The sequence below is a fragment of the Balaenoptera ricei genome, chromosome X (assembly GCF_028023285.1).
Source record: "Balaenoptera ricei isolate mBalRic1 chromosome X, mBalRic1.hap2, whole genome shotgun sequence".
In the NCBI taxonomy this organism is placed as follows: Eukaryota; Metazoa; Chordata; class Mammalia; order Artiodactyla; family Balaenopteridae; genus Balaenoptera; species Balaenoptera ricei.
The window spans coordinates 106,216,065-106,238,822 of record NC_082660.1 but is presented as its reverse complement, the minus strand read 5'-3'; the positions used below and the strand labels follow the sequence as shown (position 1 = coordinate 106,238,822).

General features: G+C 46.0%; 1 protein-coding gene across 3 annotated transcripts in view; it reads right to left on the bottom strand.

Moving 5' to 3' along the window:
- Window positions 1-22,384, bottom strand: part of DOCK11 (dedicator of cytokinesis 11) — a 196,636-nt gene extending 174,252 nt beyond the window's left edge. For all 3 annotated transcript variants that reach the window (XM_059909928.1, XM_059909929.1, XM_059909930.1), the window contains exon 1: window positions 22,193-22,384. In XM_059909928.1, coding sequence (XP_059765911.1) covers window positions 22,193-22,294 — 102 coding nt within the window. In that variant the 5' untranslated portion in view covers window positions 22,295-22,384. The remainder of the gene's footprint in view (window positions 1-22,192) is intronic.
- Between the last annotated feature and the right edge of the window lie 374 nt (window positions 22,385-22,758).

Below are 22,758 nucleotides of genomic sequence, written 5' to 3'. Positions count from 1 at the left end.
GGGGATGGTCAGGATGGTGGGTGGGGACATGGGATCCTGTAAGACTTTTAAGGTTCCCCAGTTCCACCAGGCAGACGTTTCACCCTAACCCCTTCTCTGGCTGGTTCTTGACTATACACACTCAAACTTCCAAACTTCTCACATGCAAGATCAACACGCAGATTTGTTACTGCTGAATGGAATGGACTGTTTAAGTCGTTACTGTGGAAAGTGACACCCAAGTTCAGTTCCCTCTTGAAGACTCAAACTCTCAGGAAGTGACTCCCTCTGTTTGTAAATTTCAGGCATTGCCTTTTGTATGCCTCTGCCCTTCATTTCTTTTCTCCTCCCTCCTCCCTCTCTGCCTCCTTACTCCTATCGGCAAAATGGGGCTTTCTAAACAACTCTTTGTCACGTGGGAATTTATTTTCCAAGTATTTCTGAAGTCTAATCAGTTTCTACAGGCAATCAGAAGAAGCACCACATAGGAATTTTCTTCTAGGGACGACCATGGCACCACACTCAAATCCCCTGGAATGTGAATAAATTCAGTCTAAATTTCAGGACTATTGTGAGGCTAAACTGTTGAATATCTCTAAGACTAAAGGTTAGAAACCCACCGCAGGTCCTGTAAATTGATATTTCCTGCTCTACGAAGTAAGCATTTGTTATCAAAGGTATTTTCATTATAGATCACTGATCCACCAAACCATTTTTTCATAAGGAGACTATCTGAAACTTTTCCCTTAACTAGGAAGCATATCTCATACCCCAGGGTGTGAACTGAGTACTGTACATGCATTCATTTAGCAAAGAATCAAATTAGAAGGATATCTGTAGGAAGGCCTCCACCTAGACATTGCAAAACAACTGTCTTAGAAATTTCACCTTTACTCTTAGGAAATTCTTTTTTGTACTTAAATCGTTAGGAAAAAAAAAAAAAACCCTCAACTCCTTTAGCCTATGCTCACATGCTCTACCTTCAAAGCCATCACATTATGGGATGGCTGGTGTGAGAGAAAAGGTAAGAGGGGAGGAAGAAAAGTAGCTCTTCTCTACCATTCTAACATTTATTGAAAGCTTGCTAAGCACCAGGTGCTGTGCTAAATGCATTACGCGTGTTATTTCATTCTCGCAATTATCCTGTGAGGTAGAAAATACTATCATTGCTCACATTTTATCAATGGGAAAACTGAGACTAAGGGAGGTTGGGCAGGGATGGTAGGCAGAATTCTATGATGCCCCCTAAGAGGTCTGCCCCCAGTCTACTCACCCTGTATAATTCCCTCCCCTTGATTGTAAGCAGGACCTGTGAATATTATGAGATATCACTCCCCTGATCAGGTTAGTAATAAATTGACTCCAAGGTCATCAAAGGGGAGATTATCCTGGGTGGGCCTGGCCTAATCGGGTGAACCCTGAGAGAGGAACTGAGCCCTTCCTGGAGAGGGAGATTCACCCACTGGCCTTAAAGAAGGAGACAGAAGTGTTATGAGAGGTCCATGGGGCTAGACCTGAGGCTGTCCTCTAGGAACTGACAGCCACCCCCAGCTGCCAGCCAGCAAGAAAACGGGTCCAATCAGTCCTACAACCACAAGCAACTGATCTGTGCCAACTTGAAGGAGCTTGGAATAGGCCCCTGGGCTTCCAGATGAGACCACAGTCCTGCCAACACCTGTGAAACCCTGAGTAGAGACTCCAGCTGCGCCCTGCCCATACTTCTGACCCAGAGAAACTGAAATACGAAGTGTGTGTTATTTTAAGCTGCTGAGTTTGTGGTCATTTGCTATGCAGCAATAGAAAACTCATTCATTCAGGATTCAAAGCCAGGGCTGTTTAACTCTGGCATGAACGCTCGTAACCACTACAGTAGTTTCAGTGGCAGTTTCACAAATTCCTAACCATGTTTAATTCTTCAAAATGAGTAGAGACACCAATTTCTACTTAACGGTTATGGGTATGATCTTTTCCTCTTCTGATGCAGTTTGCAAGTTTTTAAAATGTTTTGATCACATTCTAGTATAGAAACACACATATTGATTTGAGATCTGGGGGAAGAATACACATTCAATAGAAAACTGCTCGAATGCAACATGGTAACAGGTAAGTTGTGAAAAAATAAGTAGGCTGGAAATCATAAGATTTTAGTTACCAATGGCACCTTGTTGAAGCAGGCTGGGCTTTTACAAGGGCTCCAGGCTGTGCTACTTATGAATACTTTCCTTCTGATCATTGCGTAATCTGCAAGATCTGTCATCCTGTGCCTCTGAAGAGATGACAACCCATTATCTCTTTTCAGACAGCCCAACTCAAAATTCACTGACTAGGAGAGGCCGGCGAATTCTCTGCTGGAGTGAGATCACGTTAAAGAGAAACTCACAAAAGCATACACTGGAGTTGCTTTTTGGAGGGCATCAGTCAACAACTCATATTTCATGTTCTTTCACACACGAACACACCCAAACTACACATGGGGACAAAGCAGATGAATAATAATAGCTAACACTTACATAGCCGATGCCAAGCGTTTACCATGAATTGTGTCATTTAGGCCTCCGGCTCACCTCATGAAGTAGGTATTATTATCAACTGTCACTCCCATTTTATAGACCAAGAAACTGAGACTTATTTAGAAAGTTAAGTAACTTTCTCAACACTCTCCAACCAGAGTGGCATTTCAACTCAGACGCTGACACCAGAGCTCACATTCTCAGTCACGTTGCTGTATCACCCGTACTTCTACTGCTCTTCAACTAGATATTTCTTCCACCCTTCACAGGACCTAGCAACGAGCCTTCACATAGGAATGCTCCATAGATGTTTGCTGATAACGATAAAGAATGAGGCCAGCGCCGGAGGGTCTAGGTAAGGCTTCCAGACCATTCATCATTGAGAGAAGATGGGAGCCAGTCTCACAGTAAGTGAACAGGATCATACTACTTAGAACTCCAAATATATGTTGACTAACCCTCTACAGGAAGATTTGATTCTGGCGCTAAGAGCATAAAAAGAAAAAAGAAAACTAACGCAGTTTCCCAGAGTTTAGTTCTCCCTTTTGGAAAAGTTTCTGTGACACATCTGGAAGTGATTTTCTAACACACTAGTTCCAATGAGTCATCTACAATATTAAGCAATGATTCCATAGGGTGAACCCTGATCATATTTTTCCATTAAGCAGCATCCACTGGGGTCAGTGAAAGGCAATGGCTGACCCACACTTGGACAATCTCACCCTCCACAGCCCCATTTTACATTGTCAAGAACATGGGTTTTAAGAGGTACGGGAATGCAATCTATCTCCCAGCACTAACACAAGACTTGTTCTAATACACTTAGTTTCCTTTCACTGGTCACGTGCAGAAGAAGGATCCAAAGGCTGCTTGAGGGGGAAGTAACCCTAAGTAAAGCTGGCAGAAGGAACGTTATGGAGCCATGTATAAACATGGGGCAGTCAGAAATGCAGGGGGTCAAGGTGGGCTCCCTGGGCAAAAGAATAAGACAACCCATGGTATATCGAATTCAACTAGAGCGCAAGACTCTTAATGCCGCCAGCAAGAATTTCCCAAGGAATATGCTAGAAAGGACTCTCAATCCACCCCTTGCCCTTTCAGCCACATCCTAATATAGTGGCTCCAACCATCAACTTTTAACCCATATCATATTGGTTTCCTAACATTTAAAACCTCTAGTATCGATGTTTAGAAGTATAACTTAAGTCCATTTCCCAGTGTCTTCTGACACTTGGATTTCTTTCAGGTTACAATGAAGGAATGAGTCGTTCTTTCAGAGACTAAGGAGCCACTTACAAAGGGTATTTTAAATCTTTCAGGTGACACGGGTATTATTTAGTTCTCAGAAACAACAAGTGACTAAATGGTTTCCTCAGGGCTGAAGGAGTTAATGCAACTTCCCAGAGCAATTCTTCTCTCCGGGGCACCAAAACAATCTGATTTTAAATGGCAGAAGAATTGTATAAGCTTAAAGCATTAAATCCTACCTTACAAAAGACATAAATTAGCGGGTGGCCATTTGCATTACAAAAGGATTCTTTGATTTGCCAAAGGGTTCCAATCAAATTTATTCAAAAATCAGATTCCCCTAATGTATGCTGAATGATTGGATTTGCACATGGGCGTCATTGAGCAAACACAGCTGTACCAAAGGCTGAATTTAATTACAGGTACCTCTTCACCATGACTTCAGTGATTCTTATACCCATTTCATTGCCTCCAAGGTCGTACAGTGAGGAGTTGACCTTACAATTTCTGACTCACAATTCCCCCACTCTAACAATAAAATCGCTTTGCTTTTTACCTAGCACTCTTCACCCAAAGTCTTCAAAGTATTCAAACCACATTTGTTAGTCTTCATAATTATGCCAAACAAGTTGGCAAGAAAGCTGGGAATGCCACCTTCCAAACTACCAGGGATGGGGAAAAAAAATTAGCACCATTAACAGGCAAAAAAAGTAAAGGTCCACATAAGCACAAAAGAACTACGTTTAAGTTTATTTTTTTTCCAAACATGAGCTATTTCATGCATAGTATTTTTTAAAAATAGACTGTAATTTTTCAATCAGTTTTAGGTTCACAGACAAATTGAAAGTACAGAGAGTTCAGTTCCCATGTACCCCTGCCCACGTGCACAGCACAGCCTCCCCCGTATCAACATCCCCCATCACAGTGATACATTTGTTACAAGCGATGAACCATCACTGACCCTCTTAATCACCCGAAGTCCAGAGCTTACACCAGGGTTCACTCTTGGTGTTGTACCTTCTATGGATTTGGACAAATATATAATAACACGTATCTCCCATCAGAGTATCATACAGAATAGTTTCACTGCTTTAAAATTCCTCTGTGCTCGCCCTATTCATGCCTCCCTCTCTGCTGCTTTTTAAGTTACGAAGAGAAAATATTCAAAACTCAGTTTAAATACAACAGATCAATTTTCATATATCAGTTTTATATTATGATCAGAGTGGGTGCTGGAGAGAAAACAGAGGAAGAAATGTGGTGGGGAAAAGACAAAACAGAAGGACAAAGGCAACGAAAAAGAAATGAACTCAAGGATGTACATGCTGATAGGGAAGAAAAAGGGCACACAGTACAGAGAGGAAAAGAGACCCTGCTTACCAAGATCTGCAGCATAATCTAATTATCTGAAATGTCAGAGGCAAGACCTTCCATTTCATCCATAATTCCTAATTCATCCATAATTCTCCCATCCATTTGTTTTAAATCCACAAAAAATCTAAGATTATTTTTAAATAAAAGAACAAAGATACAGCAATTTTGAACTCAGGAAAATGGCAACCAGAAATCCTTGCAATATCAATGCATATCACCTATTAATTAGCCAAACTTGAAATTTAAGTCCCTCTTGTGATTGATCATATTAATGGCAGAAAAGGATGACTACAGTATCGACAACCTAAGACACAGGTCACATGCAAGAAAGATGAGACCAATTTTAATTTACATTTCAGAAAATTCAGGGTAGGCATTTCCACCTCTCAAAAACTGTGAAGATAATATGAAACATTACACAGATGTAGACATACAGGCACATATACTGTGTGTGTGTATATACATATACATAAACCCTTTGAAACTTCACTTTATAGAGAACCCATTATGATCAAAATTGGAGGAATACTTAAGCAGATAGGAATGAAAAGCAAATGGGAATTGAAGTCTCTAATTTCTAGGCCATCCTAATTTTATTGATTCAAGACACAGAGAATGTGAGACGTGCAAAGCAACGGGCAAGGAGCTGAAGGATTATAGGAGAAATTATTTTAATAATAACAGCACCAGGCTAATTACTATATAGATACTATATGCCACATACATATGCATTTATATATATCAGAGAAATATAGCAAGCCTGAAAAGTAAGTGTGGAGCTTTTCCTGAATTCTACTTTTTCTGATTACAGAAATAATACATTTTAAAAACAGAAAATGTAAAGCAAGAATAAAATTTACTCATAATCCCACCACCCAGAGATATGCACTGTTAATATTCTATATACTCACATATATTATAAACACAGGCATTCCCTTTGAGAATGTTTTCTTTGAATATAACAGTAATACTAACAGCTAACATTTATTCAGCACTTCCTATGTTCCAGGCATTATTCTAAGTGTATTACTGTATTATTTTACTCAATCCTTATATCAACCTTGTGAAGTCGGTACTATCTATCATCATCTCCATTTTACAGATGGGAAAACTGAGGCAGAGAGTGGTTAAGTAACTAAAGTCACATATATCACATAAGCATTATTTTACAAAAATACGATCATACTTTGCATGGTGTTTCATAACCTAAACTTTTTCCCATGTCAATAATTAATACAGATGTCATTTTAATGACTGCATGGTTTTCTGGTGTATGGATGTACATTTTACTTTTGAACATTCAGGTTGTTTAAGCTTGGGGAGGGGGGCGGTTGCTGTTTTGCCATTATAAACAACTTGGCAAGGCCCACTGAGGTTGATATTAGCTCCATTTTACAAATGAGCACAAGGAGGTTCCACAAAGTTAAACAGCCTGTCCAAGGTAACAGAGAGGGTCAGTGGAATCACTGGGCCTTTCTGGCACTCTGGTGCCTATGCATTAGCTCCTTCTACTCTCCTGCCCACTCCTTAAGGCATTTACATGCTAATGGACGAGAGAAGTTGTCAGCCATAGTTATGAGGCAGAATGAAATCAATCCTCTGTAAAACTGGAGAACTGGAATGGTAGGCTAAAAAATGCCCCCCCCCCTCGCCAAGATATGTCCCCATCCTAATCCCTGGAACCTGCAAATGATACCTTATGGCAAAAGGGTCTTTAACATGTGATCGAGTTCATAAGGGTCTCAAGATGAAGAGATCATCCTGGATTATCGAGGTGGGCCCTAAACGCCATCACATATGTCCTTATAAGAAAAAGGCAGAGGGAGATTTGACACGACCAAATAGCGGGCCATGCGACTCACAGAGGCAGAGACTAGAGTGATGCAGCCACAAGCCAGGGAATGCTGGCAGTGACCAGAGCTGGGAGAGGCAAGGTACGGAACTTGTCCTAAATTCTCCAGAGGGAATGTGGCCCACTGATACTGATTTTGGACTTCCGGCCTCCAGAACTATAAGAGAATCAATTCGTGGTTTTTAAGCCACCGAGTTGGTGGTCATTTTTTACGACAGTCACAGGAAAGCAATACAAGTAGCAGGAGGCTATGGGCCTATAGAAGGAGCAACTTGCTCCAAATGTGGGGGGGTGAGGGATGGCCATTTGATCTAAGCCCTGCAGGACAGATAGGGTTCCCTTTAGCAGGGAAGGGGCTGGAAGGGCATTCTAGGAAGAGGAGTCAGCATGTGCGAAGGCATGGAGATGAGAAAGTTTAGAGTGTGTTTGGGGAGCAGTAATGGTCCAGCACAGCTAGAGCTCAGGTGACAGGAAGGAATGTGGTGGGAGAAGAGAATTCAAAAATGGGACGGGGGCTTCCCTGGTGGCGCAGTGGTTGAGAATCTGCCTGCTAATGCAGGGGACACGGGTTCGAGCCCTGGTCTGGGAAGATCCCACATGCCGTGGAGCAACTGGGCCCGTGAGCCACAACTACTGAGCCTGCGCGTCTGGAGCCTGTGCTCCGCAACAAGAGAGGCCGCAACAGTGAGAGGCCCGCGCACCGCGATGAAGAGTGGCCCCCGCTTGCCGCAACTAGGGAAAGCCCTCGCACAGAAACGAAGACCCAACACAGCCAAAAATAAATGAATAAATAAATAAATAAAAATTTTTAAAAAAAATGGGACGGGCCTTCCTGGTGGACAGGAAGGAACAGGAAGGCCTGCTAGGAAATCTGGGCGCTCATTTCCAGTAACGTGGAGCCAGGGCAGATAGAGTTGGTATTTTTATGGGTTTGGGGATTTTGTGATTTTCCCTCATCCTTTCCTGAGAGGCAGCAGAATGGTGGGTCAGTTTCTAGCTATTTCAAGACAATAACTGCTTTGCTTACTGTCAAGATGGTCCACTCTGATACGTCATACCCCTAGGGACATGTGGACGAGATCGTGCCTAAATGATTTCTCCAGGGTGGGGCAAGAACCGTGACAGTGAGGTAGACCTATTCCATCCCACCTGCTGTCAACTGGGAGGACACTCGTGCCCCCCAGGAGACACTCTGAAATGTCCCTGGTTGCTCTGAAACGTGCACGGCCTCTGCCAACTCATCACCCCAAGAAAGCAAAATCCTCCATTAAATTGAGCCGCAGGAACTTTTCTTGTCTCTCATGAGGAAGGTTTCACTTTTGAAAGGTCTACTAAGCCAAAGGCCACTCTTTCCCAATAAAACCCAGCAAACACACACACACACACACACACACACAAAGTGATGTATACTGGGCTCTGGAGTGGTAATTATATCATTTCTTAAACTCTTCATTCTTATTCCATACTTCCGCAGACAGAATCTCCGCTTCTTTTAGTTGGAACTAAATACAAAGCCAGGACATCTTAGCCAGGACAACCTTGCCAGATGTGTAGCTCCACAACATTCCCTTAGCATCCAGGCCATTGGATTTCCAGAAAAGGCACCCAGCCATCACTAGCTCAGGCCTTTGGAATTTTCCATCTTTGTCTAAAGAAAAGGTTAAAAACAATAAACACAGTGCCGGCCCTGTCCCCCAGAGAACACTTTATGACCAAACACGGAGGAGAGAGGGAAGGAAGAGGTGAGAAAAAGATGAGACGGGGTGAGTGAGAGAGTGCCCACCGTGGAAGGAAGTTTCCAGAGCACAGGGCTGGTGACACTGGAGCCAAATATGCAGAAGCTTTTCCTGGAAGGTCACAGCGCAGAGAGGTGAGGGCCGCCAGGAGCAGCACTTGAGGCAGATCAGAATGAGGGGAGAACAGTCAGCGGTCAGTGGAAGGCGGAAAGAGAAAGAAAGAAATCTGGCAGGGCGAGCACGAAGTCAGCTAAAGGAATCCTGCGCCAGTGGGCGCCTCGCTCAGAGCAAGTCTCAAGGCCTCGGAGACCTGCCTCCACGGCCCCCATTCCTGTCTAGCAGGGTTTGCTGCCTTGAGAAATACGGATCTGGAATAGGTGTGAACTGTTGCCCTTCTTCTACTGGAAGATGGAGGAAGTGAGGGCCAGCCAACCCTTGACTCCCAAAAGAAATCTGGCCTCTACACGTTTCCGGTGGTCACAAGTCTTAAACCCCCAAGTCGGAGAACTGGGTTCCAACTAACACATACGGCGGAGAACTACGTAGAAGTGTCCTCCACATTCCTTAACTAATTAATTTGGGGTCTTGAATTATGCGAGTTGACAGGGTGCACTGCCACCATCCCACACAAAACTGTTCCATTTACCTAGCACAACTTCTACAGGGGTGGATTTCTTCCGGTCTGAATCTAAAACTATACTGCTACCCTCATTAAATATTGCTAATATTTTCATCTCTGGTCTCTTGGTCTATTATAATGAGGGGGGAAAAAATCCCTTCCTTCCATCTTCACTTATTTTTATCCTTTAGTTTCCTCAGATTAAGTCCTTGTCTTCACTTCCCCCACCCCACCCCCATCCTTGCCCTAAGTAAATCCAATGTATTAAAAAGAAATCAGTAGAAATAGATTCTCTGCTTCAATTCAAGCAACAGTTCTAAAAGCATTTCCCTTGGGATTTTAGCATGACCCGAAGGAAAGTATCTCTCTTTTCCTTCAGCTAAGGCAGCTTGCTATCTCCCATAGCTCAGCACGCCTCTCCCCTCCCCCCCACCTCTCTCTCTCTCTCTCTCTCTCTCTCTCTTCTAGCTCACTCTCAAAGACATTTGCTTTCTAGTTTCTTCTGGTATATACCACACTCCCAGATGTTCCAGAGTCCTGAGGCATCAACTCTGTCACGAAGGTCATTCATCCAATGCCTACTATCCCTAAGCCATGAAGTTCAGATGAGTGCCAGTGAAAAAGGAAAAACCTCAAACCAGAAAGGAGTAACTCAGTAAAATAATATGAAATAAACTGTAACAAAATAAGCCAGGTTGAAGGGCAACAGCCCGTAACATAAAGAAAATGAACATCAGTCTCTAAAGAAGATTTAAATAGGATTACAGTTAATACGTTTTCACATCCTAGAGATTAGTAGTATCTAAATACATTAGAAAAAATTTCAATATAATTCCACTGCAAACATCTGAATTTTTTAATTGAGTTGGCTTATAAGGAGAATTGGAACTATTTTCCTATTGAGGAGAAAAGAAAGGAAGACTGGAACAGGAGAAAGTGAAGATGGTTAATGTATATTTTGTCGGTACAGATTTTTAAACAAAATCTGGGGGTTTCCCAACCTTTTACAAAATGTTTTTCAGTACATTTCAGCCAGTTATCCAAGGGTCTGGAAAAAGATATGCCCGGCCTCGGAGAAATATAGCCATGGCCAATTAGAACTGATGTAAAAATAGAAAATGCAATCCACATCGATGATAGAGTGCTTCTTCAGGGCAGTAGGCTCTCTGCCATCAGCTTATCAGGTATATTGTCATGGCCAGCGTGACAGAGGGCTGGTGCAAATGTGATCAGCCAGCAAGCTTTTGCAGTGTGTGTCTCTAAGATGGCAGCGACTGGACTTGGTGAATGAGACAGGAAGTTTCAATTTCTCTCTCAATTGAAATCATCATGAAGACAGAAGGAATCAGAGAGATTTTCCAGTCCTTCTCTCTGCTTCTCGAATCACGTGTTTTAGAAACCCATTTCTGGGAAGGGGTCTGCCAATTACCTTGAAAATGCAGGAGGGCCATGCCCAGTCTAACTTGACCTTCAGGATGGGTGAAGTGTCTCTCACACAGGACACATGAGAGGTGTCTTGGGGCTTGTCAGCCAAAGTTATCCTCTCTGATGTGAAACCATCCTTTTCTCTTTTCAATACACACACCCACCCCCTTACCTCTTTACTCTTTAGCTGAGGGTGGAAAATTCCATAGGCCTAAACTGGCTAAGTGCCTGCCAAGTGTCTGGCCAGCTTGTATCTTGAAACACCTCAAGTCTGAAAGCAGTGCCCACTTACAAGAACTCCAGACTGAGGGACTTTTGTGTGGGAAAAAATTTTTTTAATCATGAAGAATTTAAGAAAACATCCAAATTGAAACTGCAGACTGCAAACCTATATTGCTTTCTTTCAGCCAAAATTCTCAAAAGGGTTTGTGCTTTCTCATTCTTATTCTGTGAAGACTTTTGCACCTGGCTCGCAGTTTGCCAGTCTATCAGACCCGTGTTCCTCCTCCACCACAAGGTCAGTATCCATGCTGGAAACCCATGTGACCCTAGAATTCCACCATTCCTCAACCTCCAGCAATGGTTTCCCAAAGCTGTCCACTTCTTAATCCCTGGAATTTGTGACTATGTTATATTACATAGCAAAGGGATTCTGCAGATGTAATCAAGTTAACGATTTTGAGATGGGGAGATTATCCTAACTAATTATCCTGGTGGGACCAAGGTAATCAATCATAAGAGTCCTTCTAAGGGAGGGAGGAAGGAAGGAAGAAGAGTCAGAATCAGAGAAGGAGATGTGATGACAGAAGCAGTGTCAGTATGATATGATGTGAGAAAGACTTGACCAGACATTGCTGGCTTGAAGATGGAGGAAGGGGCCACAAGCCAAGGAATGCAGGCAGCCTCTAGAAGCTGTAAAACGCACGGTAACAGATTCTCCCCTAGAGCTTCTGGGAGGGAGTGAGGACTTACAGACAGCTTGGCGTTAGCCCACTTAAAACCGTTTCAGACTTCCAACCTCCAGAACTGTGAGTTTAGTAAATCTGTGTTGTTTTGAGACACTGAGTTTGCGGCAATGTGTTATAGTGGCCATGGGAAACTAACAGGCCATGCATCTAGTGCAACTCTCAGCAGGGTCACTGCTGGAACTCCTCATCTCAAGTACTCTGCCTTTTCTGAGTTCTCTAAGCAGACACCCAGCGTGCTAAGCTCAAGCTGTTGTGCGGTCATGGTGAGTGTAGGACAGGCCTCCTCAGGACCAGCAACAAGACGAGAGCTCTCCTAGAGGAGCTGGGCAATTGGCCGGCAAACCAAGACAGAGGGTTAGATATGGGGTAGGGGGTCAAGACAAGGATACAGTGACTGGGACAGTGACACAAGAGGACAAGGAAGAAGATAAAACCCAGTGACCGGAAATGGATTTTACAGATCGGGCAGAACCAGTAGCCTAGGGGACTTAAGGCCCAGATCCGGAGCTCTGAATACGAGTCTTCTGATGTCCCCTGCTTAGGCCCTGACGAGTCTCCGGGCCTGGGGCGGTGCCGGGCTGGCAGTGGACATCCGAGTCCACACAGAGGAAGCAGGGGGAGGGAGCTGGGCCTCTATCGCAGAACTGAGGCGACAAAGCCCTACGGAATTCTCCCCCGGCTCTCCCGGGGTGGGGGGGCTCTCCTGGTGAGAATTCTGCCAGACCCGGTTTCACTTTGTTTGGAAGGCGAAGACAGAGGCAGAGCTCCTCTGTAAGCAGTCACGCAGGTCACTAGCAGTGGAGGAGCGATTCTCCCTTGGGGTCAGGTTAGCAGGGAGAAACTTCTTTGCTCCACAAGCAATAGAGCATGATCTAAACACTCCTCTGGCCAGAAGGAGAGCTGCGGGCGCCTATGAGCTTTCAAATAACCATTTTGTTCAATTTTCGCAACAGTTGATTGAGAGCCCTCCTGGATTTAAGTGCTTTCTTGGTGGTAAGTTAGGCAACTTAGAAGGTGGTATTCCCTCCTTCTGGTCTCTAGGAAACCATTTAATGGACTGAAGCCTTCGGAACTTGTTAACCTATGAAAATAAACTGGTTTTGCCAACCACACTGTTCCACTCACGCCATGAACATTGACAACAGGTCCTGTAAGACATAAAGCTGGCAGTTTCTCAAGTGGGAAAACTACACGCTAATATAAAAGGCATGGAGAGAAATATATATGTTGTTATTTTTGGACGGCACTAACCTGCTTGAAAAAAATCATAAAAACAGTTCCCTGAAAATGATCCCAGGTACCTCGGCAGAGCCAGTGTTCCGGAGATTTTTTCCCCCATATAGCTAGTCAAATAGCAAAGAAAGGAAGAACGGCCAATTGCAAAAAGTTCTCAAAATCCTTAGGCTGACTTTGGCAAGGAAAAATCTATACTGATCTTGCCCACATTTCTCAGTAACAACCCCACCCCTCTTTTTTTTTTTTTTCTGTCCTCACCTCCTACTTTCCCACTACAGAGACCTAAGCTTGTTCAGAAATAAACACTGTTTCCCAATAGGAGGAGATCATCACCAAAACCACACAAAGAGAGCTTCCTCCACCCGTTCTATTGTGGAATCTGGCCCAGGAGCTAGTGCTTCTTTACCTGATTATGCCAAAGAAATTGAGACACCCGGAGTTCATTACCTGTTCTGTCATTTAGCAAACTTGGGTGGCCTACAGCCTGCCTCACTTGAAACCATGCCTCTGTTTCCCCACTGATGGGAGACAGGTGATGACAATGTGGTACGCGTTTCACAGTGACCTGGAAGAACATGCGAGGTCAGAGGCATAACAGCATTTTTAACTCATCATAAGATCGGGGCTATAAAAATACAAGGTCTTGTCATTATCCAACCACCATTTCGTACAAAGGCATTCCCCAGCCTCCTGACACCCTTTGCTGAAGCACTTCAAATAAAGATGTTCTGTCTCAGAGGCTTAGAAGAACATCTGACTTCTTAGTTAAATCTCACCCAGTCAAATCTTTTAGTCACTACGGAAAGCAACAGGAGGGGAAAGCTGAAGTATCAGAATACCTTCAAACATTTCTCTGCAGCTTGAAACATATACAGTCCAACATAAGCTGTCGAGAAAGGCCAAAATACAACTTCCTGTCAACGATAAACTCGATGAGCAATAAAAACAAGGTGGTAAAGAATGGCAGGAAATCATTAAGAGCAAATTTTGGCGTGACTGTGAGAGGCTGTGCGTAGATAGTAGGTCAACCTCATGTCCCTGGAACAGTTGGCATATTTTCCACGGTATTGACTATGCTGGAAACCTGCACGCACTATTCCTAATTGGACTCATCCTGCTACCACAAAACCGGGATAGCTGCATAGAAAAGTATATTAATTTCTTAGAAGACCTGTAAGCTTAAAATGTTCCCACTAAAATACATGTTTCCAAAATACCTCTTTAAAAAGGCACTTGAATGTCAACAGTCATTTGATTCTTTTTAAAGTAACGATTAATGAGTAAAAGGCATGTCGATAAAGTTTTGAGAGGGAAAGGAAAGAGCGTTCAAGTTCTATTCTTCCATACAGAGCCCAATGCTCCTCTATCCATGCTTTTGGAGAAACCACGCTGAACAGACTGTCATAAGTTCCCCAGACCAGAGGACCTCCCCCCGGGCACAGGCTGGGGCGTTCCTCCCCCCTAGACGACTAGTCTTCCCACTCACTCATCTGACTAGTCTGAAGGCAAGAACTGCCACAGACCCAGAGCCCTAGCTCACATCCACTGGGCTCTTCGATATGACCCAGTCCGCCTGGGAACGGCTGCTCCCCAGGACCTCATGGGCAGCCAGCTTATTCTGCCAAGAAGTACCCTTGGCTCAGCCATGTATGTGGCTCACCCTTTGGGGCATGATCTGGAGCAGGGAAATAAAAAAGCAAGGGTACCTGCTTCCCTTCTACCCGTCTACTTTTGTCGGTTGACGTGCCACACATACACAAAAGACTTCTGCACACCATCAAGCCCGGGAATAAGCATGAGAGCCAACAGTTGTCCAGTGCCTTCCACGTGCCAAGCCCCGGTCCCCAGTGCTTTGCATGCAACTCGTCGAAGCCTTTCCGCAAACCCACGAGAGGGTTATCGAGGCACAGAAGGTGAAATAACTGGCCCAAGGTCACCCAGTTAGTAAGCAGCCGAGCTGGACTTTGAACCCGGGCAGTGAGCTTCCAGAGCCCAGTGTGCTCTACTAAGCACGAGTCACAGGCAACGGAGCTAAATGAGACTGTCCCTTTGCCCCAGTTCCTGCTCTGGGAGCCTCCAGGGTGCGGCCCTGCAAGAATCGGAAAGGCATCTGGCTCTGGGTTGATATAAGCGACAGGTCAACGTTACCCATGAACCCCTCTGCACTCCTGACAAAAGCTAAAGGAAACTAAGATATCTAAATCCCAAACAGAGATGTATCATAAAATTACCATTAGGATTTACAGAAAAGGGGAAACAGCTCTCGCGCTTTCTCCCCGCCTGTGGTTTCTGGCCTTCCCTCTGTGTTTAAAAAAAAAAAAGGAAGAAAAAAGAAAACAAACAAAAAAACTAATAATTTTTCAACATGCCTACTGATCATTTTATGTCTCAGAAGAAAGCAAGACCAGGGAGGTGAATGACTCCTCTGAACGGAATTCCCGCAAACAAGCCTGGCGGGGCGGGGCGGCTCCGGAGGTGGAGTTCTGGGGGTCTGGGAAAGTAGCAAGCCGGCAGCCCACAGAGGTCAGGTCAAGGAATGTCAAGGTGAGTTACACATGTACACTGTATGTGAATTTCTCAGAGTGTCAGGCACTGCCATTTACTTTCCCCATTCCCATCAAAAAAAACCAAAAAAGGCCTCTGTAGCCCAGTAAATGAGGGAAATGCCAAAGGCCTCATTTAACATTGTTGAACCCAGAAAGGACCAACGTCTTGAAAAACGTTAAGGATCACAAAAAAAGACCATGAGGGGGCGGGGGCCGGGCAGAAATGATGTAACTAACTGAAGATAGAAGCAGCACCAATCACTAGCCTCCTGCCGCTTCCATCTTCTCTATTTCACACTCATTTGCATACAACCCATCTCCCTCCCAGGCTTGTGAGTCCCTCAAGGGCAGGACACACGCTAGCCAGCCTCTTCAGGCACCTGGGGAAGGAGGCTGGTCAGGCTGAACCCTGGGACGGGAAGCTGCCCAGGGGGTGACCTAACTTCCCATGAAGCCTGCCTGGGGAGGCCGCTCCTCCCCCTCACCCTGCCTCCCACTTCCCTAACGACCCCCAAAGGTGCAAACCTCTTCAATCAGCTAATCTCGCCTCGCCAGCCCGGCTGCTCAGCCCTGGCTCTTCCTCCCCTTCCTGATCCCATCTGGAACACTTTCTTCTCTGTCCTCAAGAACCCTAGTCTTTTGCCAAAACACGACACTAGAGGCTCAGCCTTTCCCCAGAATGTTCTCTCCACCACCTTAACTGTAACTCGGCTTTGCCCTGACGACCCTCTCTAGAAGAGGCAGCTCATTTGCTTCTCCCTTCCCCTCTCGTGGAACACACTGACCCTCCTGGTCACCTGGGCTGACAAACCTCAGTCATCTTGACTCCACCTCCCCCCCCTCCTCCCACTTCTTCCTTCCCCCCTCTACTCCCCCTTCAAGGATCACTAAATCCTGATGATTTTATCACTTCTCCTACTTCTTCTGCCTTATCTCCATTGTCACTGCCTCAGCTAAGCCATTGTTGTCCCTCTCCAGAACCATATAGCTATATTTTACCCAGTTACCTGGTCTCCAGGCACCCAACACCTGGTCCATCCTATATATTGTTTCCATGTATTTCCCGCTGTGAGAGGCACTGGGAATAGACAGGAACACACAGCCCCTGCCTTCTTGGCTCATATTCAGAATGGGTATGAAATATTGCCCCCTTCTTCACTGTAATCTGTGATAGACCCTTCTAGAATACTTTTTTTTTTTACTATATCTCTCCTTAACTTTTATGAATCACTTATACATCAGACGTTTTCCAAATATTACCTTCTTTGACCCCCACAAGAACTCCACAAGGTCAGTACAACTATTTATTATCCCCATTTCACAGATGAGGAAAACGAGATCTCGTTACTTGCTTCGGTTCACAATGCAAGCCGGTGACAGAGGGCAGAGTCAAGCCCAGGTCTGACTCTTGAGCCTGGGCTCTGGCTCCCACATTTTAAGGAGGACACTGAAACCTTGGAGAGGCGCCCAAACAAGATGATCGTGATGGTGAAGCATCTTGAAACCAAGTCACATGAGGAAGGAAGGAAGGAAAGAAATGAAGGCTCTTTGGCTTTGGGAAGAGTGCATTTTAAAATGCCATGGTGGCTGTCTCCAAATATTTGAAGGGTTGCCATGTGAAAGAGGAAGCAAACATATTCTGTGCGGCTCCAAATGGCAGAGCTAGGCCTAGCCTAGTGGTGCAACTTACAGAGAACAAATTTCAGCGCAAGAGCCGTTTCTAACCCAGCCCTCTAATGGGCGGAGAGCGTTTAAGGAGAAGCTAGGCATCGTTTGTCAGGGCTGGTACGGGGGACATTTCTGCCTTGAGTAGGCAAGTGGTCTAGATCTGCATTTCTGTGCACATCAAAGTCACCTTGGGTTGTTTTTAAAAATACAGATGCCTGGCCCCAGCCCAGACTTACCGAAACAGAATCTTAGGGGTAGAGACCGTTAGTGTGAGAATTACAAACCAGGAAATAAGTCTGTAAGAAGGTTCACTCAAATCCTCAAAAGAAGAAATACAAATGGCTAATCAACATATGCCAACCTGGTCAACTTCAAGACTAATCAAAGGAATGCAAATTAGAACGGTGATATGCCGTTTACTGCCTACCAGATTGCAAAGGTTAAAAAATATTAATTACAGGTGTTGGCATGGGAGGGGGCAAAAGGAACACTCACACTTTCTGGTGACGGAAGGGCAAATGTCAATAACTTTCTGCAGAGCAATTTAACAGCAGGTTTAAGAGGAATTGTTAATGCTAAAAATGTGTCTAATGTTTGAGCAAAGCAATTCCAATGCTAGAAATTTATCCTAGAGGGACAAGCTAGCATGTTTGAAAATGCCTGCTCAAAGATGTTCATTCAAATTCATGTTTATACCAGAGCTGTCCTGAAGAACTTTCTGCAGTGATGGAAATGTTGTCTCTGGGCTGTCCTACGCGGGCCAGCCACTAGGCACACGTGGCTCTTGAGCACTTGAACTGTGGCAAGGGCAATTTAGGAGCTGCTTTTTAAATTTTTTAAATTAATTTTAATTTTTTAGTTAATTCAAACGTAAATGTAAATAGCCACAGGTGGCTAGTAGCTACTGTACTGGAGAGCTCATGTTTATAACTCCTCAAAATTAGAACTTCTCAAGACACCAAACAATAAAGGATGATTAACCTATGGTCCACCCACAGTGGAATTTTTGGCAGTCGTTAAACATGATTATGTAGATTTGTATCACTGGCGTGAAGAAATGTTCATAAGATATGGGTAAGTGAAGTAATTATTTACAAGTTTGTATGATAAATTTGTTTAACATGCTCGGCTTGGAAAAGAAATTCTATTCAGTACTATTTGGTGCTTCAAAGAGGGTTGGGCAAGGAGGCCTCTCCGGCTTCACAGCAACCTCTGCACTGGGCTGGCTGACAGATCCTTCCTTCTCCAAACCTGGAGGAGCCAACGGGAGCAGTAAGACTATTTCATGCTTACTCGCCCACACTCTGGGTCAGTGCATGCAGAGCCCAGCTAAGTCTCTGAACTGCAGACTCGCGGGCAAAGCCCGTTGCAACTGGCTTTATTCTACCGTGTAAGTTGTTTCGTCCTCAATTAAGTACTTTCCACAAATTCCCCTGGGAAGAGGGAGCAGGGGAGCTGATTCATTTTCAGGCCTTCCCTAAATGCGAACCTAAGGAACACTCCTTGCAAAGGTGGTAGTGGGGGGGGGGAGGGGGGGTGTCAACAGCTGCAGACCCTGTTCGGCCATTCTCAGCTCTTGGAGAGCTTTTCTCCACTGGCTTTGTTACATGCCATCTGGCCAGGCGCCAGCCAGGGGACCATGCATGCATTGCCCTGCCTCAAGGGGCTACAACCCGTAATATCTAGCAACTCTTTCCTGATCCTTTGGCGCACAAGGAATTGAGGGTAAATTCAGCAGCAGCAAGCCAACAGTATTTAAACACCTACTAGGCGACCTTCCCAGGCTGATACAAGGACTCCTCCCAAGGGCAGCCAGAATACAACAGGTTTATCAAATGCCTTTGTTCCCCCAGAGGCACAAAGAGCTACATCCTGAATTATAACAAAAACAGCGTTGAAACTCTGCATTTTAAAATGTGTATATATGTAAACACTTCTCAGTTAATCACATACACTCTCAGGTTATAATATTCCTCCCCAAGTCTCTCTTGAGAAATCTCTGCCAGTGGTTAATTCTGTAATTATCCCTTTGCCTGGGTTAAAACTGTCTTTCATTAAAAAAAAAAAAAAGAAAATGCAGCAACGAAACAGTCTCTCTTTCTCTGTCTGCTTCATCATATAGTTAATAGATTTGAGGAAGTACTGATAACTGAATGAAGGTTTGAATACACAACTACATGTTATATATAGCCCAGGCCTTCTGAATTTTTCAAACAGTGAACAAAACTGAATGATGTTAGCAACATGCCAAAAAGGGTATAATTGTTAAAAAAAAAAAAAAAAGAAACCACCTAAACAGGAAATTCTGTATATTTGTTCAGCTTGGTGGGTTTTCCAAGTTCTAGTGAAAGATACACCACAGGAAAGCTTGCTCTGCGGCAGGAATGACTCCATATTGAAATCTAATGAAAACGCGACTCCATATTGAAGCCCTAACTTGAATGTCGTGGGTTTACAGCAGCAAGTGTAAATCCTACCTCAGCTGTCCCTAATAAACATTTTGGGTCTTAAATCAGAAAAGAATCACACGTTATGATGGCAGCTGCAATGTGGTCCACTCGCTCTCCAGCCACCCGTGGCTTTGCTAACTTTGGTTAACGAGCTCTTGGTGTCAGAAAAGCAGGGGCCAAGAAAGAGAGCCATTTAGGAGAGTACACTCCATTTAAGACTGTTTCCTTATCTCTTAGTTGACTGAACTGCTTCAAAATAGCATTCACTAAGGTGCTATGAATAAGATAAAACTGATTTATGTACATAATCTGGATGTCCTCTTGACAAACACATACACACAGACCCAACCCAGGTTGGAACTAACAGAAACAAATGAAGATAAAGTCATCCACACTCACTCATAATTTTAGGGCATCTAGGATTGTGCCTTGCACGTTGCAGGGGCGCAACAGATATAGATTTAGATTCCTAGAATCGGTTCTCCCCACCTCCCAAAATCTCAGTGTGGACCACATACCAGAGTAGTAAATAAATATCATTCCTGTGCCTTGCCTGGTAAAAAAATCTGTGGCCTTGGTCCCAAGTAAGCTAGGCTGGCGGTATCTCTCAGAAGAGTCTCCTCTCACTAACAGTTTTTTGTGCCAAAGAGTCAATGGTTAGGAAGGCACCCGTGTTACCCCAAATTCTTTTTCAAACCCAAAACCCTGGAGAAGAATGCTACTGTCAACTTTACGCTGCTGAGGGTGGCAGGTTAAATGCTGGTCAAATCCCCGTGGAGGTTTGCTGAGTCCCATTTATTCTCTTGAGACCATCTGTCCACTTCACAGGCTCCCTTCACACGATGTGGTAGAGGGCCAGCCACCCCTGCTTAAGCGAGGTTTTCTTCCTGAATTTAGGAAAGCGTTTCCTGTGCTAGGGAGGCTGAATCACTTGTTAACAATCACCCGAGATGAGAGCCCTGGTATAAATTCCCTACCCACAGCTTGCTTTCCTCTCTTAACTGGCTGTGATGACAATCGAGGTTCCAATCTGACCCCAACAGGACCTCATTCTAAAATCAGTGAGAAAAAAAATAAAAAAATAAAAAATAAATAAAATCAGTGAGACACACAATAAGCCAAGTCCATTAAAACAACATTAAAGGTCTGGGTTTTTAGCTCTGCTAAACAGCAGGATTAAACTTCCAAGGGTCCAGCTACGATAGAGAGATTTCTTTAAAGTCATTTGGCTTTGCACAGTTGTAGCTATTAGGGATCAGATCTTTATCTCAAAGGTACATATTTTACCTTTGATCCTCCTCCAGAACTCCCACTAATGTCAACTTTCTCCACTGTTGGGATCAGGCCCCTGGCCTCCCTTTAATGTTGGTTTTATCGCAGATTCTACAAGATCAACAGAAAAATTACAAGGAAAAGCTGTGAAGTTCTCTTCCGATGATAAGTTGTTTTAACAAAAAGAGCTCACTCTTAATGGTGAAATTTAAACACAGCAGACGACTCGCTGTAAGGTAGACAGCATGGAGAGAGCCAAAAACGAACAAACAAAAAAACCAAAGCAACAAAACAAATGCTAATTAACCAGTCTGATTGCTTATTTAGGTTTTGACTACTGGTCCAGGAAATTGGCAACGAGTGTCTTGAAAACAGGAGAAGGGGCAAGTGCCCGTGAGTACCCGTCCGCTGCGCTCCACAGTCAGACAATCCGAATGAGGCTGAGGGTGCGATGGAAAGGCTCCCAGGAGGTCAGCGCGCTTTCCAATGCCCATCCCCCAGCCGTGAGCGGTGGGGCTCTGAGCCCAGGTCCTCCATCCCTGGACTGGCGCACACCATCTTCCCCCAAACCCCCATGGCCCCATCTCCTTGCCTCTGGAGCGCTCTCGGGTCCCAGGGGACACGCTCGCCCTGCGGCTGCAGACCCCGCGCCCACACGCCCCGGAAACCCGTTGTCTCCAATCCCCTCCCTCCGCGGCAGCAGCGGCGGCGGCGGCAGCAGCAGCACCCCTTCTACACCCATCACCACCCTCTCCCCAGTAGCAGGAGGAAGTCGCTGTGCTTCCTCTGTTCTCACCGCCCGCCGGAGCTTGGGCGCCCGGGGCTTTTTGGGTGGGGTTCTTTTTTTGTGTACACGGTGTGTGTGTGTGCGCGCGCGAGTGTGTGTATGTGCAAAACGGGCATCGCATCCTTCCGCCTAGGCTGCCTCAGGTGCGGGCAGCAGGGACTCTGGATCTCGTCGCGCCCGGGTCGCCGGCTCTTTGTGCCGGGTCTAGGGCAGTGCGGGGTCCGCTCTCGACCTCACACCCCCGGCCGGGGCCCAGGTTCCGAGCCCCCGACGGCCCGTCGGCGTCCAGCCCGTGCGGGGCAGCCGGGCAGCCGCGGCGCTGTCAGCGGGCGCCTGGGACTCGGACCCCGGCGAGCGGCGGCCAGGCGAAAACTTACTGAAACGGAGAAAGAGCGCGGAGCGCACCGGCCGGCCGCCGCCGACGCCGTTCCCGTCCCGACCCCGCGCGCGCGCGCGGGAAGCCGCCCGGTCGCTCTCGCCCGGAGCGCGTCCCCCGGGACGCCCCGTCCCCCGGCCACTTACCAGCACTACGGAGCCCCGTACGGCCTCCGACACGCTCTGCCGGAGCTCGGCCGCCGTGCCGGGCTTGCTGAGCCGCTTGGTGAATTTGCGCACTTCGGCCATGGCAGCGGCGGGCAGGTCTCGGCTGGCGTGTTCACTGCCCCGGGCCGGGGCGGCCGCGGCCGCTGCTGCTCCAAGTGTTTACACGCCGGCCGGCCACATCGCAGCTTGGCGGCGGCGCGTCTCCCGCTGCTCCTCCCTCCCGCCCGCCCTCCGCTGCCCCTCCCTCTTTCCCTCCTTCCCTTCCTCGCTCGCTCGCCGTCCGGCCCCACGGCGGCGGCCGCTCCTTCCCCTAGAGAGCCTGTGCTCCGTGCGCGAGCAGCCCGAGGAGGAGGGTGTGTCTGGCGAGGAAGGGTGTGTGGAGGGGGAGGGAGCACTGGAGGGGGGGCGAGGGTCACGAGGGAAGAGGGGGGAAGTGGCAACCGCTCGGGCTCCGCCCGCAGCTGATATTGCTGGTGCAGCCGCCTCCGGGAGGGGAGGTCTGGTTGCTTCATTTTCGTTTGTGTGTATTTGGGGGCGGGGAGGGG